This window comes from Octopus bimaculoides, chromosome 24, assembly GCF_046866305.1.
Source record: "Octopus bimaculoides isolate indiv1 chromosome 24, ASM4686630v1, whole genome shotgun sequence".
In the NCBI taxonomy this organism is placed as follows: Eukaryota; Metazoa; Mollusca; class Cephalopoda; order Octopoda; family Octopodidae; genus Octopus; species Octopus bimaculoides.
The window spans coordinates 24,818,652-24,837,630 of NC_142951.1; the positions used below are offsets into that span (position 1 = coordinate 24,818,652).

Genomic DNA, 18,979 nt, shown 5'->3' on the forward strand with positions numbered 1-18,979 from the left:
GCCACAAACAAAAACTAACTTGCTAGTTAACCTGCCTTTGATGTTGCTGCACCTCTTATGTGTCCATAGCTTGCACCGGGTACATCTTATAGAGTTACTACCTACTCCTTTTCTACATACTGAGCAGGGCCATCTACCTGAAGGGGTTTGTGTTTTATCTACCTTCCTACTTATTAGGATTTTGGTTTTAGCTAGGTTGACTCTAAGGCCCTTCAGTTCTAGACCTTGCTTCCACACCTGAAACTTCTCCTCTAGTTCTGATAGTGACTCCGCAATTAGGGCAAGGTCATCAGCATAGAGGAGCTCCCAGGGGCAACCTGTCTTGAACTCCTCTGTGATTGCCTGGAGGACTATGGTAAATAATAGGGGGCTGAGGACGGAACCTTGGTGGACCCCTACCTCTACCCGGAATTCATTGCTGTACTCATTTCCAACCCTCACCTTACTGGCCGCATCTCTGTACATGGCTCGCACAGCTCTCACTAGCCATTCTTCTATCCCAAGTTTCCTCATTGACCACCAGATAAGGGATCGGGGGACCCTGTCAAAGGCTTTCTCCATGTCAACGAAAGCCAGGTACAGAGGTTTATCCTTGGCTAGGTATTTCTCTTGCAACTGTCTCACTAGAAATAAGGCATCAGTAGTGCTTTTACCTGGCACGAACCCAAACTGCATCTCATCTAAATTGATTCGCTCCCTAATTAGTTGGGCTATGACCCTCTCTGTAACTTTCATAACCTGATCTAACAGCTTGATGCCTCTGTAATTATTTGTATCTAAAGCGTCCCCTTTACCTTTGTAGCAGTTGACTATGATGCTGCTACACCAGTCATAGGGCCTTATATATATATATATATATATATATATATATACACACACACATATACACACATGCATACATACATACATGCATGCATGCATAGGCACACACACACATGCGCACAAACAAACAAAAAGGAACGCAGTGTAAATAACGGACAGAGTCAAGACTATTGAAAAGGTTGCAAGACGCAACGAAAATTTTAGGAAAATAAAAATAAGAAATAAGTGGAAATTTTACTGGTGAGTGTGTTAAATTATAAGGCACAAAAAGAAAATGACTCTCCCCAGACACAACAGTATATATATGTATATACGTACGTACGTACGTACGTACATACATACATACATACATACATACATACATACATACATACATACATATATATGCTCACACATAAATTGTAATTAACTATTGCAGCAGCAAAAGTTCTTATAATTGTACAATGTAAACAGAAACAATGAAATAACTGAGAAATAATACTGCAATACCAAACATAAATATACTTCAACACCTTTACTTCAAGGTAGCCATGCCTCAAATAAAGAATGCTTTCTTCAAATGATTTTGCTCAATTTTCTAATTTTCTCAGCTAGCAACACTAATATTTTTCTGCAATAACATGCCATAAAAAAACATGTTGTTTAAACAAAAAGAAAAAAAAAATCAATTTGCACTTAGTAAGATTACTTATTCATACTGATGAAATAATATGCCACCCTATTAATTATGATCTATTTTTCACCGTGTTTAGCACTCAAATGAAAGATGTTTTATGTGACTTAAGGTGGATCTTTGTAGCACAATGAAAGTATTATAGCAACTGTGAGGTTGAATTATCATAAATCAATATATAAGAAAAGAAAAGCCACAGTCTAAACAGAGTGTGGAATATATACAAGATTGCAAACGACAGACTCTTTCTTCTTTAAAATCTATGTATTTCTATGAAGACAACACCGATATTTATCAAGTAGGAAAATATTGACTTTAATTTGATACAAGATATGCGGTCTAAAGACATACATTACAATGTGCGTGTGTATGCGTGTGTGTGTGTGTGTATTCCTTTATTTTTTTTCTTGTTTCAGTCATTTGACTGTGGCCATGTTGGAGCACTGCCTTCAAGGGTTTTAGTCGAAGAAATCGATCCCAGGACCTATTCTTTGTAAGCCTAGTACTTATTCCATCAGACCTTTTTGCTGAACCGCTAAGTTACAGGGACATAAACACACCACCATTGGTTGTCAAGCAATGGCAGTGGGACAATCACAGAAACACACACACACACACACAAATATATACATCATCATCATCATCATCATCGTTTAACGTCTGCTTTCCATGCTAGCATGGGTTGGACGATTTGACTGAGGACTGGTGAAACCGGATGGCAACACCAGGCTCCAATCTAATTTGGCAGAGTTTCTACAGCTGGATGCCCTTCCTAATGGCAACCACTCAGAGAGTGTAGTGGGTGCTTTTACGTGTCACCCGCACGAAAACGGCCACGCTCGAAATGGTGTCTTTTATGTGCCACCCGCACAAGCCAGTCCAGGGGCACTGGCAACGATCTCACTCGAAAATCCTACGGGAGCCAGTCAGGCGGTACTGGCAACGGCCACGCTCAAAATGGTGCATCTCATGTGCCACCCGCACAAGAGCCAGTCCAGGGGCACTGGCAACGATCTTACTTGGCTTGCCGGGTCTTCTCACGCACTGCACATTTCCAAAGGTCTCGGTCAGTAGTCATCGCCTCGGTGAGGCCCAATGTACGAAGGTCTTGCCTCACCACCTCAGCCCAGGTCTTCCTGGGCCTACCTCTTCCACGGATTCCCTCAACTGTTAGGGTGTGGCACTTTTTCACGCAGCTATCCTCATCCATTCTCACCACATGTCCATACCAGCGCAATATATATATATATATATATATATATATATATATGGTGGGCTTCTTTCAGTTTCTGTCTACCAAACCCACTACTATAGCTCAAGACAACTGCTCAAGGTGCCATGCAGTGAGACTGAACTCAGAACCAAGTGGTTGGGAGGCAAGCTTCTTACCACACAGCCATGCTTATATATATATCTTTTACTTGTTTCAGTCATTTGACTATGGCCATGCTGGTGCACCACTTTGAGGGGTTTTAGTCAAACAAATCAACCTCAGGACCTATTTTTTTTAAAGCCAAGTTCTTATTCTATTGGTCTCTTTTGCCAAACTGCTAAGTTATAGAGACATAAACACACCAACACTAAGTGTCAAGTGGTGGGTGAGGACAAACACAGTGATTCAAGGGCTGAGAGATTCTTATTTCTTTACTGCCCACAAGGGGCTACACACAGAGAGGACAAACAAGGACAGACAAACGGATTAAGTCAATTACATCGACCCCAGTGTGTAACTGGTACTTATTTAATCAACCCCGAAAGGATGAAAGGCAAAGTCAACCTTGGCGGAATTTGAACTCAGAATGTAACAGCAGACGAAATACCGCTAAGCATTTCACCCAGCATGCTAACGATTCTGCCAGCTCGCCGCCTTGGGCTGAGAGATTCTTGCAGTGGCACTTATCAAACTTTGATAAATACCAACATACAAAACTCTTGGCTCTTGAGTCACTCTGTTGCTTCTGCTAAAGTTAATAAAAATATACATATATTCATATATTATGAGTTCTACTGTTCCTGTTTGCATCTCCATACTTACACTCACACAGGTATAGATTCATTCTAACTAGAAATTCACACCTGATAAATATGTTATACAAAGCATAATGAAACACCAAATACATAAGAGACAAAAATTCATTCACACCACAATTACTAATTCTTATGTTATTGTGTTTGACCCTTTGGCTTTTATTGTAACAAATATGACAATAGACTAATTATGACTAAATGTCTCATTCAATCTAGCATACACCCTATTCTACACGCTATCCACACACATATACACACTGAAGTATGATGCATTGGTGTTACTCCATTCAAACTTTTAGATAAGACAGGTTTCATATATGCCTATGCAACAAATGAAACTATGTCAAACAATTGTTACTTGAAATAGCACTACATCACAACGATATATAGAAATAATATCGTTACTGGCTTCGTTAAGGCAGCAAGCTGGCTGAATCATTAGCATGCTGGGAAAAATGCATTTTGTCTGTCTTGATGTCCTGAGTTTAAATTTGGTCAAGCTTGATTTTGCCTTTTATCCTTTTAGGGTCATCATCATTATCATAATTTAACATCCGTTTTCCATGCTAGCATGGGTTGGGCAGTTTTACTGAAAACTGGTAAGCTGAGAAGCTGCACCAGGTCCTAATCTGATTTGGCATGGTTCCTACAGCTAGATGCCCTTCCTAATGCCAACCACTCCAAGAGTGTAGTGGGTGCTTTTTATGTGCCATGACTATGATCTCACATAGCTTGACAGGTTTTCTCAAGCATGGTATATTGTCAAAGTTCTCAATCACTTGTCTGCCTCTGTGAGGCCCAAGATTAAATTCAAAATAGTGAAGTGTTTAGTCAGTGCCCTCATGATAGAAAATTTGTGTTAGAGATATGCGCTTCCCTGTTTTCTGACTAGTGAATGAAAAATACACATAAACTGACCGTCTCAGCCAGAAGGGGTTTTTGCTTAGAGGAATTTCATTTCAAGGTTTTTTCCACTGTTGACCAAGATTGTATTTATACTTCCAGCAAACAGGTCTGACGAGCCACCTATATTGCTAAAAGCAACCAATGGTAACTTTTTGAGAAGCCATAACAAAAGATATTTTAATTAAAACCTTATTGTAAGTTTTATTCCTTTGTTTTCCATGTCCCATTCTGAAGTAACTCATGTCCCCACTGGAGGGGAATGCATCCCACCTTGAGAAACACTGCTCTGGCTACTCTATTCCAAAACATGTTCTTCCAGTTGAAGATATAATGCATGTATTATACACTATACTACATGTATTGAATACTGTATGCCTTGTTTGTAATATCCAAACGTATGTGTTGCATTCAAATAAATATTACAGCATAAAAATAACCATGTGTTCTTAACAGAAACTACAGATTTAATACTCTCTTAAGACATGCTAAGTAATTCATTTGTCTTGTTTATTTCCCCTCAAAGTGTTAAGATACTCTAAAAATATTGTTGTGTTGCATTTTCCCCATTTTCATTCAGCCTTTATGAATGGACATTCATTTGGTCTTAAACAGTTTGTTCTCATAGGTTAGGCTTGGTATTGAATGTTTTTAATGACATTTTCTAAAGTTTCTTTCAGATAATTTTTTATCAATCCTGCTGAGAAAATTTTCTTTGTTTGTAATAGTTAGCTGCATAAAACTCATATCGACAGTTGTTAACTTGCTCAATGTGCTCCTTGGTCTGTATTTTTTTATTGTCATGGTTTGAGCATGGTTTCCTGTATCTTAAAACCAGTCCCACTACTCTATACAACCACTACTAGAACTGCTTTTACATTGAATGAATGACCGACGCAACTGACATGCTTTGAGGCTTCTTTGTCCTCTCTTTCATACATCTGACACACAGAACAGACATGTTGCTGTTGTTGTTGTTGTTGTCATTTACATGTTTATAAAGTGAGAAAGATAAAAAGGTTGGCATGAAGTACATGAAGTGAAACAGACAGTGAACACGGTGGATTTTACTAACAAGTGCTATCTTGGTTGAAGAACAGTGGTGAATAAACAGATTCCATAAAGCTGTTAAAGAAAATATCACCATTATTTCAATATCTCTTTTCCATGCTTGCATGAGTAAGATGAAGCTTCTTGAGGCAGATTTTCTACAGCTGGTTATCATTCCTGTCACTAACCCTCACCTGCTTCCAAGCAACGTAATATTCCCAAATGCACAAGATAGCTGGACATGATTAGGGAAGATCTCCAGAGGCTTGGTATCACTTTGGAGGATGCAGTTCTCAAAGAGACCAGCACCAGAGTAGAGAAAAACTCTCAGCAAATGAAGATTATGATCCAGTTTTGACCCAGTTTGACTCAGCTTTAGAAACTTCACTTTTTTTGAAAGGCAATAATATTACAATTTCTCATTTCTATTTCATGTACAGTTAAGGATTTATTTTGAAGTACTTACAGGATACATACTATCTTCTTCTTCAAATTCAAAGTATGATGTGTAATCAGGATCTATTTCAACCATTGCGGGCCACCTAGAATTTCAAAAGAAAAAAAAAACAGCTGATAAGTTCATTAATTTGAAATAATAAAAACCAATTAAAAAAAAAAAAATCATGTTGGTGTGTGAGTTAGTGTCAATCAGTGAAATGGTATTTTTTGGGTATGATTTAGGATGTTTGTGGCTGTACCACTAACATTCTACACAACAGCCATGGGCATTGTTCCTTCTACCAAACTGGGCAAAGAAAAAAAAAAAGGCTCCAGCAGGGCTGTGTGGTAAGAATCTTGCTATTCAACTACATGGTTTCGGATACAGTCCGACTGTGTTCAGATCACCGCCTTACCGGCACATGTGCCAGCGGTACGTGAGAAACAACATTTGAGTGTGGTCGTTGCCAGTGCTGCCAGACAGGCTCCTGTGCAGGTAGCATGTAAAATCACCTTTTGAGCGTGGTTGTTGCGAGAACTGCCTGACTGGCCCTCGTGCCGGTGGCACATAAAAGCACCCACTACACTCTCGGAGTGGTTGGTGTGAGGAAGGGCATCCGGCTGTAGAAACTTTGCCAGATCAGATTGAGCCTGGTACAGCCTCTGGCTCACCAGTCCTCAGTCAAACTGTCCAACCCATGCCAGCATGGAAAGCGGACATTAAACGATGATGATGATGATGAATATACTCGTTCTTCATTTCAGCTTTCTCATTGTTCTTATTTTAGTGTCCTTTGTCTGAAATCTTTTGTCACACATCTTGTGACCTCTTCAGGGGCTCTCCACCCCATGTGTCTCCTCCTGTTCTGTTTATTCCAGTCTGAACCCTGATCAGTTGTTGACTTTCCACAAAGCTCAACTGTGATTCATACAGTGGGTGGAGTAGTGCTTATATATACTCTTTACTCTTTTACTTGTTTCAGTCATTTGACTGCGGCCATGCTGGAGCACCACCTTTAGTCAAGCAAATCGACCCTGGGACTTATTCTTTGTAAGCCTAGTACTTATTCTATCGGTCTCTTTTGCCGAACCGCTAATTGACAAGGACATAAACACACCAGCATTGGTTGTCAAGCAATGCTAGGGAGACAAACACAGACACACACACACATACATACATATATACGACGGGCTTCTTTCAGTTTCCGTCTACCAAATCCACTCACAAGGCTTTGGTTGGCCCGAGGCTATAGTAGAAGACACTTGCCCAAGGTGCCACACAGTGGGACTGAACCCAGAACTATGTGGTTGGTAAGCAAGCTACTTACCACACAGTCACTCCTGCGCCTATATCTGTTCTTTTTACAATAACTTAGGCATTGGAGGAGGAGGAGGAGGACCGTACTCAAAGCCTTAGGAGGCCATCCCAGGCTGGTGAGATTAACATGGTTGATGCCTCGACTCAAGATCTGGGGCAGTGCAATGCTATGCACGCAAAAATACTCGAACATACCTAAAAGAAAAAGAAAACCAAGTAGCTGATTGGCAAAGATTCATTCATTAATATGCTTTGCCCCATTGGCTTACAAAAATGCTACTTCTTTTCTTTCCCCTCTACTACTACTACCACTACCACTACTACTACTCAATAGTTTCTTCTCTTCTGAAATGTCTGCATTCTGCATATTCCGTCAGTCAGTTCCGCCAGGCGCACCTGTCTCCCTCCCTCTCATACCCCCCACTGTGACTCACCTCTCAGATCCTACACTAGATGCTAGTTCACACAATCCTTCTTGAATTCTTTATCTACCTACACTTTTCTTGAAGACATTCACCAGAAAACATTTATAATTGAATAACATACACACAAATCTTACCAACCTAAGAGACCCTACGAAAGTCGTATCATTATCTTCAATTCTCCTGATTGACTTTATAAACCAGAAGAAGAAAAAAATAAAATAAAAAGGAAATTAAAATATTTTATATTTCATTCCACTCAGTTCTAAATTCATGTTCTGCCATAGTTTATAGAATAAGTATCGACAACATTATTTTGTTCTTTCCCATTACAAAAATCAGTCTTGTGCCTTAGACAAAAAAGAAAAAAAACAAAAAAAAAACACATGAATAAAGACATATGCAAATATGAACATTAGCAGAACCATCCAATTACTCCATTTCTGAGAGGAGGAAAAAAAGAAATGAGATGAAAATCAGATACAAAAACCAGCAGCAAATAAAATACATAAATACATAAAAATAAAAACACAACAGCAGCAACAATAGCAACAATAACAGAAATTTAGGTGATTTATGATTAATAGTGGATGAGTTATTTGAAGCTGAGGTTGTATTTTGGAGTACTATCTATTCCAAGAAGGAAGAAAAAAAAAAAAAATTTGTTTCTTTGATATTGATTTTGAAAGGATAAGGATGTAGTGGAATATGGTGAAATTAAACACAAAGAGGCCATTATTGGGATGATGATGATGATGATGATGATGATGATGATGATGATGATGATGACAGCGGTGGTTGTGATGGTGATGACAATAGCGATGATGATGGTGGTGGTGGTGATGATGAGGATAGTGATGATGATGATGATGATGACAATGATGGTGGTGGTAGTGATGACAGCAGTGATGATGATGGTGGTGGTGGTGATGATGAGGATAGTAATGATGATGATGAGGATAGTAATGATGATGATGACAATGATGGTGGTGGTAGTGATGACGATAGTGATGATGATGGTGGTGGTAGTGATGACGATAGTGATGATGATGATGGTGGTGGTGATGATGAGGATAGTAATGATGATGATGACAATGATGGTGGTGGTAGTGATGATGATGATGGTGGTGGTAATGATGAGGATAGTAATGATGATGATGACAATGATGATGGTGGTGGTGATGATGAGGATAGTAATGATGATGATGATGATGATGATGACAATGATGGTGGTGGTAGTGATGATGATGATGGTGGTGGTAATGATGAGGATAGTAATGATGATGATGACAATGATGGTGGTGGTAGTGATGACGATAGTGATGATGATGATGACGATGACAACGTTGATGGTGGTGGTGGTGGTGGTAGCGCTGATGATAACAGTGGTGGTGGCAAGCATTGCCAACACCATTATTACTCATCTGTAGGTGTGTTGTGACAAGTATTATAAAGCTTACATAACCGGATGGAGTCTCAGATGGACATAGGTAGATCAACAGACAGATACAGAGTGAGTGGGGAGAACAAGGGAATTAGAGATATACAGGTTCCGACAGATATCAAAAAATAAATTCACACACACACACACTAGTATTATAAACAAAATTGATTTCTAGAAATCTTTTGTTTCTGTGAGGTCAACAAACTAAGTACCAGAAATATACTGAAGACAATCTAATTGACTCTGTTCTTCTTTTTGTAAAAAATTGGCTTTGTGCCTAGTCAGAACGAATCAATATTGATCTAAAGAAATCAATATGAACTCAAAGGCAACAATCACATTGCTAATATGCTGAGAGAAAATTAAAAATACAAGTGTAACATGTGTGAGCAAATGTAACTATTATCCATAAATTATGTCTTCATCTGATGAGACTCTGAAAGTTGTAAAATAAAAAATTAAAAATTAAGAAAAAAAAACAAAAACAGATTCTATTCATTTATTTATTTATTTTATTGCATTATCCAGGATCGTCAATGCATGAAACAGGAAAGACTAATTAAAGCACAATGATTGGAATCATTCCTAGTTGAAAGAAAAGGAAAAAAAAGTCCAGACAATTTTTTTTACACGTGCAGAGATTAAAGGGATTTTCTTTGCATATAAAATATCCAGATTGTATTTGATGTGAATGGTAATGAAACTTGGGCCAGTGAAAGATGATAGGAAGGCTTATAGAAATTACAAACAATGTTACATATATTGAAAATGAATTCGTAGGCTTGGTGGATGATCTCATATGAAATCACATTCTGACAGAGGATTATTGGAACCAATGTGACACGCAAAGTTAAAGGAAAAACAATCTAGTTCAATTCACACACACACGCACATGAATATAAATAACCATTGAGAGTTAGGTGGCTAAATAACTACAGCAAGCAACTTCTGGTTATTAGGGTAAAAAAAAGAAAAAAAAATGGTATGAAAAAAAAAACCAAGACAAAAACCCAATCAACATGAAGTCGATTTAAAATTGAGTCAGAAATTGGATAACAGGAACAAAGAATGTACAATCAATGTGAAAATGAAAGCATACATTGAAACAATAACAAAAAAGTGTATGTTGAAATCAAGGCCAATTAGAGTTGAAGGCTTTTCAGAAATATTAGCATTAACAAAAGAAAAAAAAAAAAAAAAAAAGAAGCAAAATGTCCTTGCATCGTATTTTATAAATATATTGTATGAACACACACAAATATTCATATCTACATTCTCACCAATATATATTTAATATGTACAAAATACAAAAGACCCCCAACTGGTAGAGTTATGAGAAATGTTTCATTAAAGAAAAATGTGTAAATGGAGATAGAATGTGATGAGGGACAGGATGGTTTCAAGCAAGGGAAAATTATGAGAATAACAAAAGATTGTGACTATAAGTGACTTGAAGTAAAGGCAAAAAGTCTGAGAATCAGAAAAAAGCATGGCAGAAGGCAAAAATCTAATTACACATGGGAACAAGAATGGCTGTGTAGTTAAGGAAGTTTGTATTGCATCTGCAAAGTTTCTGGGTTCAGAAGGTGTCTTCTACTGCCATAGGCCCAGGATGATCAATAAATTGTATGTGGAATTTAGTAAGTGGAAACTGCACAGAAGCTCATTATACTGAGCAGTCTGGATCATCTTAAAGAACTGAGAGTAAAGACAAAGTCTTGAACTAGCATGCCAGATGCTTTGTATAACAATCCTTTCTTTAGTACAATTTAAGGACCTTTCTAAATTGTTGGCTAGATTAAAGTCTTATAAGAAACATGGAGATCAGAACTAAAACAAAAGAAGAAAAAGTGCCGTTAGGTCAGAATATGTCAAAATTAATGGGAGAGCCCATTACACACACACACACATCAGATCGTCATCATCATCATCGTTTAATGTCTGTTTTCCATGCTGGCATGGGTTGGGCGGCTTGGCAGAAACTGGTAAGGCCAGGAGCTGCACCAGGTACCGTAATCTGTATTGGCTTGGTTTCTATGGCTAGATGCCCTTCTTAATGCCAACTGCTTCATTAGGAGTGTACTGGGACCTTTTTATACGGCACCATCACAAGTGCTTTTTAAGTGGAACCTTGGTTTTAGGATCCCAATTCTGTTGTGGTGGGCAGGTCTTTTCAAGTTTAACAATGCACCACATAGCTTGGTCCTCTGTCATCTCCTTTGTAAGGGGTCAGCATTTTCAGATCAGCTTTCAAAACTTCGTCCCAGGTCTTATTGACCCATATCAATAAAAGATGTCCCTTGTCTTCCAGATGCAGATCAATAAAGGATATGAAAGTCATTGTGAAGATGAAAATAAATAAATAAACATAACAAATTGTTTCTTCTTCGCTCAGTTACACAAACTTGCTTGTCATTCTTGTTGATAAAAATGCAATGCACCAGAGACTAGCCTGTTGGATACCTGTAACCAACAACTGCTATTATTCCTAGACTGTGACACAATATATATATATATATATATATATATATATATATATATATATATATATATATATAAAACAAAATAAAATTATACAAGATGCACTGAGATTGAATTTTTGTTTTTTTCTTTGTATGCATACGGTTAAAAATTTGTAAATGCATTCTGCCTCTGAGTCTATTTATTGATTTTAGATTTCCAACTCATCAACTCTCAATCAATATTAATGGTGATGAATCAAATTTCTCCATTGGTCCACCGGTCCAACCAACAAAGACTAAAAAAAAAAAAACTAGGAAATCAACTTATGGAAGAGTTAAGAGTGCAACAAACACTAGCTGGAAATAACAGTAATAAAACCAGTGCCCCCCCCCCCCACACACACACATACATGACCAACATTTGTTGTAAACCATACAAAACAACGAATACAATTACTCGTAAAGATTTCTCCTTTAGTTCACAGCTATATTATTCTGAAATCACAAAGTGGTTGGGAAGATAACAATGTAACCGAAAACAAACAAACACACAAAAAATTGTGAACATAAATTTTTACAAATATTCTTTTTTCTGGTTCTAAGACTACTCGATATTCTGCAAATATTGAAATATCCAGTTCTTACATCTTCTAATGTTTCATATGAAATATATGAAGAAATTATTACAGTATGATAATAACAGAATGATAATAGAAAGACAAGACACTGACATAAAGCAGGAATTGTGATAATATAGAATTACACAAGAAAAATTATACTGAGTGTAGATATCTGCTTGTTTCAGTCATTGAACTGTGACTATGCTGGGGCACCACTTCAAACGAACTGACCCCAATACTTCCTTTTTTTAAGCCTGGAACTTAGACTATAAGTTGCTTTTGCCACAGTGCAATGTTATAGAAATGTAAACAAATCAACATTGGTTGTCAATTGGCAGAGGAGGGACAAACACAGCCATTCATACAGCCTTACACACACACACACACACAAACACATTCATACACACACGGCAGGCTTCCACAAAGTTTCTGTCTACTAAATTCACTCATAAAGCATTGGTTGGCCTGGTGTACAACAGTAGAAAACACTTGCCCAAGGTGTCGCACTGTGGGACTGAACACAAAATCATATGGTTGCAAAGCAAACTTCTTCACCTCACAGCCAAGCTGAGTCAATATATGAAATGGGGGAAAAAAAAAATCAAAATCAAATTCTATTTTGTATCAAACTCTTACTGCAGCTGATCTAAATTTAAATGAAGAGAACTAAAGCAATTAAACTGGAATATCTGTTCTACTTGAAGCACGTGTGTGCGTTGTGAGTGCAACACCAAATATGAACAGACTGTTAACAGAGAAAATATATGGGATTATCCAAACCTGTTCTTAAATACTTTTATACTAATGAATACTATATCTGTTTCTTGCAGCATCATTCTGCCACAAATATAACTACCAATGCAAGACTGTTGGACTAGCTTTGGATTATCTTCCCATGCCAATAAATTATGTGAACCCATCCATAAAATTCATCTCAGCAACCACATTTCCATTTTTCCTTAATCCTTTAGTTTTTAAACTGGCCATAGCCAACCCAAATATTCTACTGGTTTTATATTGAATTCAACCAAATCCAGCCTCTCACACTTACCCTACAATGTCATGCTGAAAATAAAACATCACATAATCAAAATCTCAAAGCTATAAGACAATGAATGGATTACTTGAAAACAAAGTAATTTGAATGCTAAAGGGTTAAAATATACCCAGTTAAAGTAATGTTATGCCATGATTCAAGGTCTTCTTATTATCTCTAGGATTATTCCATGCTTGCTTTTTGCCTAAGGGGCAAAATATCTGTAACTCTGAAATACTGGCTGATCATACAGAAGGGTTTCCAAACATTGTAATGGATTCAGAAAATTTTGCAATATCTCTGAGAAGCTCCTACAGTTTCTGAATGGGGTTAAACATCACCAGTGTTTATTTCATGTGCATTTCACAAAATACTGCTGTTATCTGTATTTCTTTAACAAATCCATTTTCAAGTGCATTGATATAAATGTTTGCTTAATTCGGAAACATTTTACACTATCATTAGTTGCTAAGCATTTGGCAGATACAAAAGAAAAAAAAAGTAAAGTATCACATAAGACTTTGTAGGTTACGGGCTGTGTAGTCAAGAACTGTTTCCTGACAACATGGTTTTGGGTTCAGTCCCACAGCATGGCACCCTGGGCAAGTGTCTTCTAATATAGCCCTGGGACAACCAAAGCCTTGTGAGTGTGTTTGGTAGACAGTAATTAAAAGAAGCCCATTGCATATGTATGTGTATGTGAATGTGTGTATGTTTGTATTTTCTTGTCTTGAAATTGCATGGTAGCCGTAAATGAGTGTCACTGTTATACAAGCAGCATCATTCATTTCCACTCTTCTGCAAAAACATATCTGGCCAGGGGGGAATATTATCTAATTTAGAAACAGGTGAAGGTTGACAACAAGGGCATCAACAGGTGAAGGTTGACAACAAAACGGGCATCAAGCCATAGAAAATTTGCCTCAGTAAGCTGTCTGATCCATGCAAAAGCAGATATTAAACTACAGACAATGGTGGCAGCAGATGACAATGATTATTATTATTATTATTATTGAGTGAGAAAGCAATGCATACCATCAAAGTGATACAGGGTACAAATATACAAAGCCCAATATACCCGTCATGACTACCCGTCTGATAAGGGTACACCAGGCACATGCATCACAACCATATGTGGCGACATGGTTATCTCATATCAAGATAAACAGAGCATGATCTTGCAGGTGGGGGTCCAGTTAGAATTTTCTTCGGGTTGACTAGCCCATCCTGCTCAAAGAGCCCTGAATAAGATTTATTTAAGGATGATAAATGAAACACCCGTGTTTCCAGAAGTGAATCATACAGACCCAAAAGAATCCCTCTCAACACATGGCTATGATGCCCCCACCTACTTCTCCTACTTGTGATCAGAGACACACATATCATCCACTAAGGGACATGTTCAACTGGTTAAGGTCAAACAATTGGCAAGCAAATCTGTGGTACCGAACAGAATATTTGCTGTAGCCCATCTTTTACACCAAGACAAAACAGTTAAGATTAGAAGCCATGAGAGCCACTGTCTGGTACTGCATTCATCTTCTTCTTCTTATCATTATTATTTATATTATGTAGTATGTCAACGGCAATGGCAGTTCATCATTCCCCTTTAATTTATTGCAAACATAAGGAACAACTGAAACAGAATGGCACAATTGGTAACTCAAACTTATATTGCATGTTCCATTTGCTAGAAACTTACCAACATTCAGTAGTAGTCATATTCAGAAATAAGGAACAAGTAAAATACTCCTTTCTACAAAAGGCACAAGGCCTGAAATGTCAGGGAGGGAGCAAGTCAATTACATCAACCCCAGTACATGACTAGTACTTATTTTATCGACCTCAAAAGGATGAAAGGCAAAGTCGACCTCGGTGGAATTTGAACTCAGAATGGACAAATTACTGTGAAGCATTTTGTCCAGCATATTAATGATTCTGCAAGCTCACCCACCTTAGTAATGGGTAAAATATAAGCAATAGCAAAAATACTTAGGAACACACCAAACTTAATACAGAAAAGATATAAACAAAGGATACCAAACACAGAGTAAGATCACTAATGGGAATTAGCAGTCAGCCAGCGAACTAAAATTCTGCCAAACAGACAGAGATATCTAATAATTCAAGATTATGAATGCCTAACATGTGTCTGGGGTGAATATTTAATCTGCAATTAATTGCATTGTCATGGCTTTCTACATCACTGCATTTGGGTTTTATTTTATATTCTGTATGGCATGTGACTTGTTGGTTAGGGTATTTGGCTGACAATCATAAGGTTGCTGGTTCGATTCCTGGTGGTGCATTGTGTCTTGGAGCAAGACACGTTATTTCACGTTGCTCCAGTCTACTCAGCTGGTAAAAATGAGTTGTACCTGTAATTCAAAGGACCAGCCTTGTCACATTCTGTGTTCTGCTAAATATCCTTTCAAACTACATTAAAGGTACACGTGTCAGTGGAGTGCTCAGCCACTTGCACATTAATTTCACGAGCCAGCTGTTCCATTGATCGGATCAATTGGAACCCTTGTTGTGATAGAAGGCTAGTTCTATATTCTGCAATGCTGCAAGCAAACTGCAACTCCCTAATTTTTTTATAAATAACTACTTCTAAATATATTAGGCAAGTGTCTTCTATTAAAGTGGCAGGCCAACCAAAGCCTTGTAGGTGGATTTGGTAGCCTGTCATGTGTGTGTGTGTTGATGTGCAATTAAAAGGCTTGCTTCTCGGAAACAGCTGTAAGCCTAATTTGCTCCAATAGGAAACAGACACACAAGGTCACCAAATCCTCATCAGTTATTGACCAGAGGGTCAAACACACAAACACACGTGCGTGTGTCTTTGTGCCTGTGTTTGTGCCCCCACCACTGCTTGACAACGGGTGTTGGTGTGTTTATGTCCCCAAAACTGAGTGGTTCAGCAAAGAGTTCGATAGAATAAATACCAGGCTTAAAAGAAAAAAAAAGGTACTGGTGGGGTGGGGGGTCGATTTACTCAAAAAATTCTTCAAGGTGGTGCCCCAGCATGGCTATAATAATCTAGTGACTGAAACAAATAAAAAGATGTATGCATGCCTATGTAAATGTTAGTGTGTGTGTGTGTGTCTCTCTCTCTGTATCTACTTGACAACCGGTGTTCCTGTGTTTAGTGGTTCAGCAAAGAACTCTAAGAATAAGTGCCAGGCTTAAAAAGAAAAGTACTGGGGCTGATTCACTCAACTAAATATTCTTCAAGGGGATGCCCCAGCATGGCTGCAGTTTAGTGACTCAAACAAGTAAAAAGATGTATGCATGCCTGTGTGAGTATGTGTGTGTGTAAGTGTGTGTATGTTATTCAGAAAAAATATTATTCAAATCTTTTAATAACTCTTAAATAAACACAATATATTTTTAGTGCATTAAGTAGTTTGTCAGTTGACAAAACAAAACCAAGTGTGTACCACTATGCTTTGGCTGCATTACATTAGGCCTTGGTTTGTTCATTTGTCTGTTTATTAATTGCGTGTTTACCAGGCGCAGGAGTGGCTGTGGTAAGAAGCTTGCTTCCCAACCACGTGTAACCAACGGACTGGCCAATGCACTATGCTTATCTCTCACTCCCCAATCCTGTTGTCCCCCATCTCCTCCATATACCCATGTCTCACCAGTCACTGCATTCACCCCCCCCCCTTTTTATATTCATGAGAAGTCCCTACTCCCTACTCATGTACCCTTGGCAATACTCTACCATCCCACTTGTATTCTGATCCCCCATACTTTGAGGGTATGTCCCGACACTTCACCACCATCTCTCTCCAGCTCTCACTTGCACTCTCACCCTCTCATTCTCTTCCACTCGTTTTCTCATTCTCGATCATTCACTCTCTTTCTCTTGCTCTCACCCTCTGATTGGGCAACCATGTATCTCCCCTACAGCAACACACCTGTTTCTGTTGCTGTAAAAACTATGCCAAAACAGGCCTCGCTGGAGCTGGTGCCACATAAAAGGCACTCAATTCAATCTGTAAGGTGGTTGGTATTAGGAAGGGCAGCTAGCCATAAAAACCTTGCCAAAACAGACAGCGAAGCTTGGTGCAGTCTTCTGCCTAGCCAACCCCTGTCAAACTGTCCAACCGATACCAGCATGGAAAATGGACATTAAATGATGATGATGATGACACCATTTTGAGCGTGGCCGTTGCCAGTACTGCCTGACTGGCCTTCGTGCGGGTGGCACGTAAAAGCACCCACTACACTCTCTGAGTGGTTGGCGTTAGGAAGGGCATCCAGCTGTAGAAACTCTGCCAAATCACATTGGAGCCTGGTGTTGCCATCCGGTTTCACCAGTCCTCAGTCAAATCGTCCAACCTATGCTAGCATGGAAAGCGGACGTTAAACGATGATGATGATGATGATGATGATATATATATATATATATATATATATATATATATATATATATACGTACACACATACAACAGGTCTCTACCTATGATAGGGTACAAGACATCTTGCTCAAGGTGCTGTAAGGTGGAATCAGACCCCAAAACAAACTTCTTAATCACACAGCCATGCCTGTGCACAATAGGAATCACCATTTTAAAAGAGGGATTTGTTGTTTAATTATTTGCCAACTCATAAAAAATTATAAAACCATGAAAGTAACTTTGTGCATTATAAATGATCTAGCTAAAACCAATTCTGCATTGCATATATGGAACAAACACTTCTCACATCTATATAGTATGGCTTATGAACGACTGGTTTTTAAAAAATTTTTGTATTTTATTTATTTATTTGTTTATTTTTTGCATTATGCTCGCTGGATAAGATAACGACAATGTTCACATTTATCACTAAAACCATTTACAGATTTGAGTTTTAACATCATGTAGGAAAGTACAGCACTTATTTTCTTTACTATCAATCATGGAAAAAATAGAAAATGTCTTCTCATTGAGAGACATTCAGTAAAATTGTTTATTATGTTTAGTCCATTTCTGTATAATGCATTGTGATTCATGACCACACTGATAAGATTTCACTTGGATAAGTTCAAGTAGAGAGCATGAGTCACTAGCATATACAATGCATTACCTTGCAAGCTAGTTTAATGCTTGACTGTGTTCTGTTTTTTTTTTTCCCCATCTTTTACTTTTTCACTCATTGAACAGCAGCTATGCAGGGACACCACCTTCAAGGATTTAGTCAAACAAATTGACTTCAGTATTTATTTTTTAAAGTCTGGTATTGATCTCGTTTTCAAAACTACTAAACTTAGGATGTAAACAAGTTAACACTGGCTGTCAAGCAGTGGTGGACACACACACACACACACACATATACACATGATGGGCTTCCATAGAGTTTCTGTCTACAAAATTCACTCACAAAGTATTGTCTGGTTCGCGGTTACAGTAGAAGACACTTGCACCAGGTGCTGTACAGTGGGACTGAACCCAAAACCATCTGGTTGTCAAACGAGCTTCTTAACCACACAGCCAAGTGTTTAGATTTTTATGTCCGATGTTTTAACAAGATAATTTCTTGTTGTTTCCGTAAAATTTTCAATAGGTTCAGATATCAACTTATATACACAGTCACATAAAATGTTCATTTCAGAATTGTTAGAGCATAAGATACTTGTCCAAAGTACCATATGGTGGGACTGAATGGAACACCATTTGGTTGAGAAGCAAGATCCTTAGCCATACATATTTTATCTAGTTCTCCATCGACTACAAAGACAAGAGTTCCAGATGATCCACTCAACAGAACAGC

At 38.1% G+C, this 18,979-nt stretch overlaps 1 protein-coding gene across 8 annotated transcripts in view; it reads right to left on the reverse strand.

Annotated features, from left to right (window-relative positions):
• Nucleotides 1–18,979, reverse strand: part of LOC106878722 (uncharacterized) — a 145,563-nt gene that overhangs the window by 31,410 nt on the left and 95,174 nt on the right. For all 8 annotated transcript variants that reach the window (XM_089340928.1, XM_089340930.1, XM_089340934.1 and 5 more), the window contains one exon: nt 5,943–6,018. In XM_089340928.1, the coding sequence (XP_089197054.1) occupies nt 5,943–6,018 (76 nt within the window). The remainder of the gene's footprint in view (nt 1–5,942; nt 6,019–18,979) is intronic.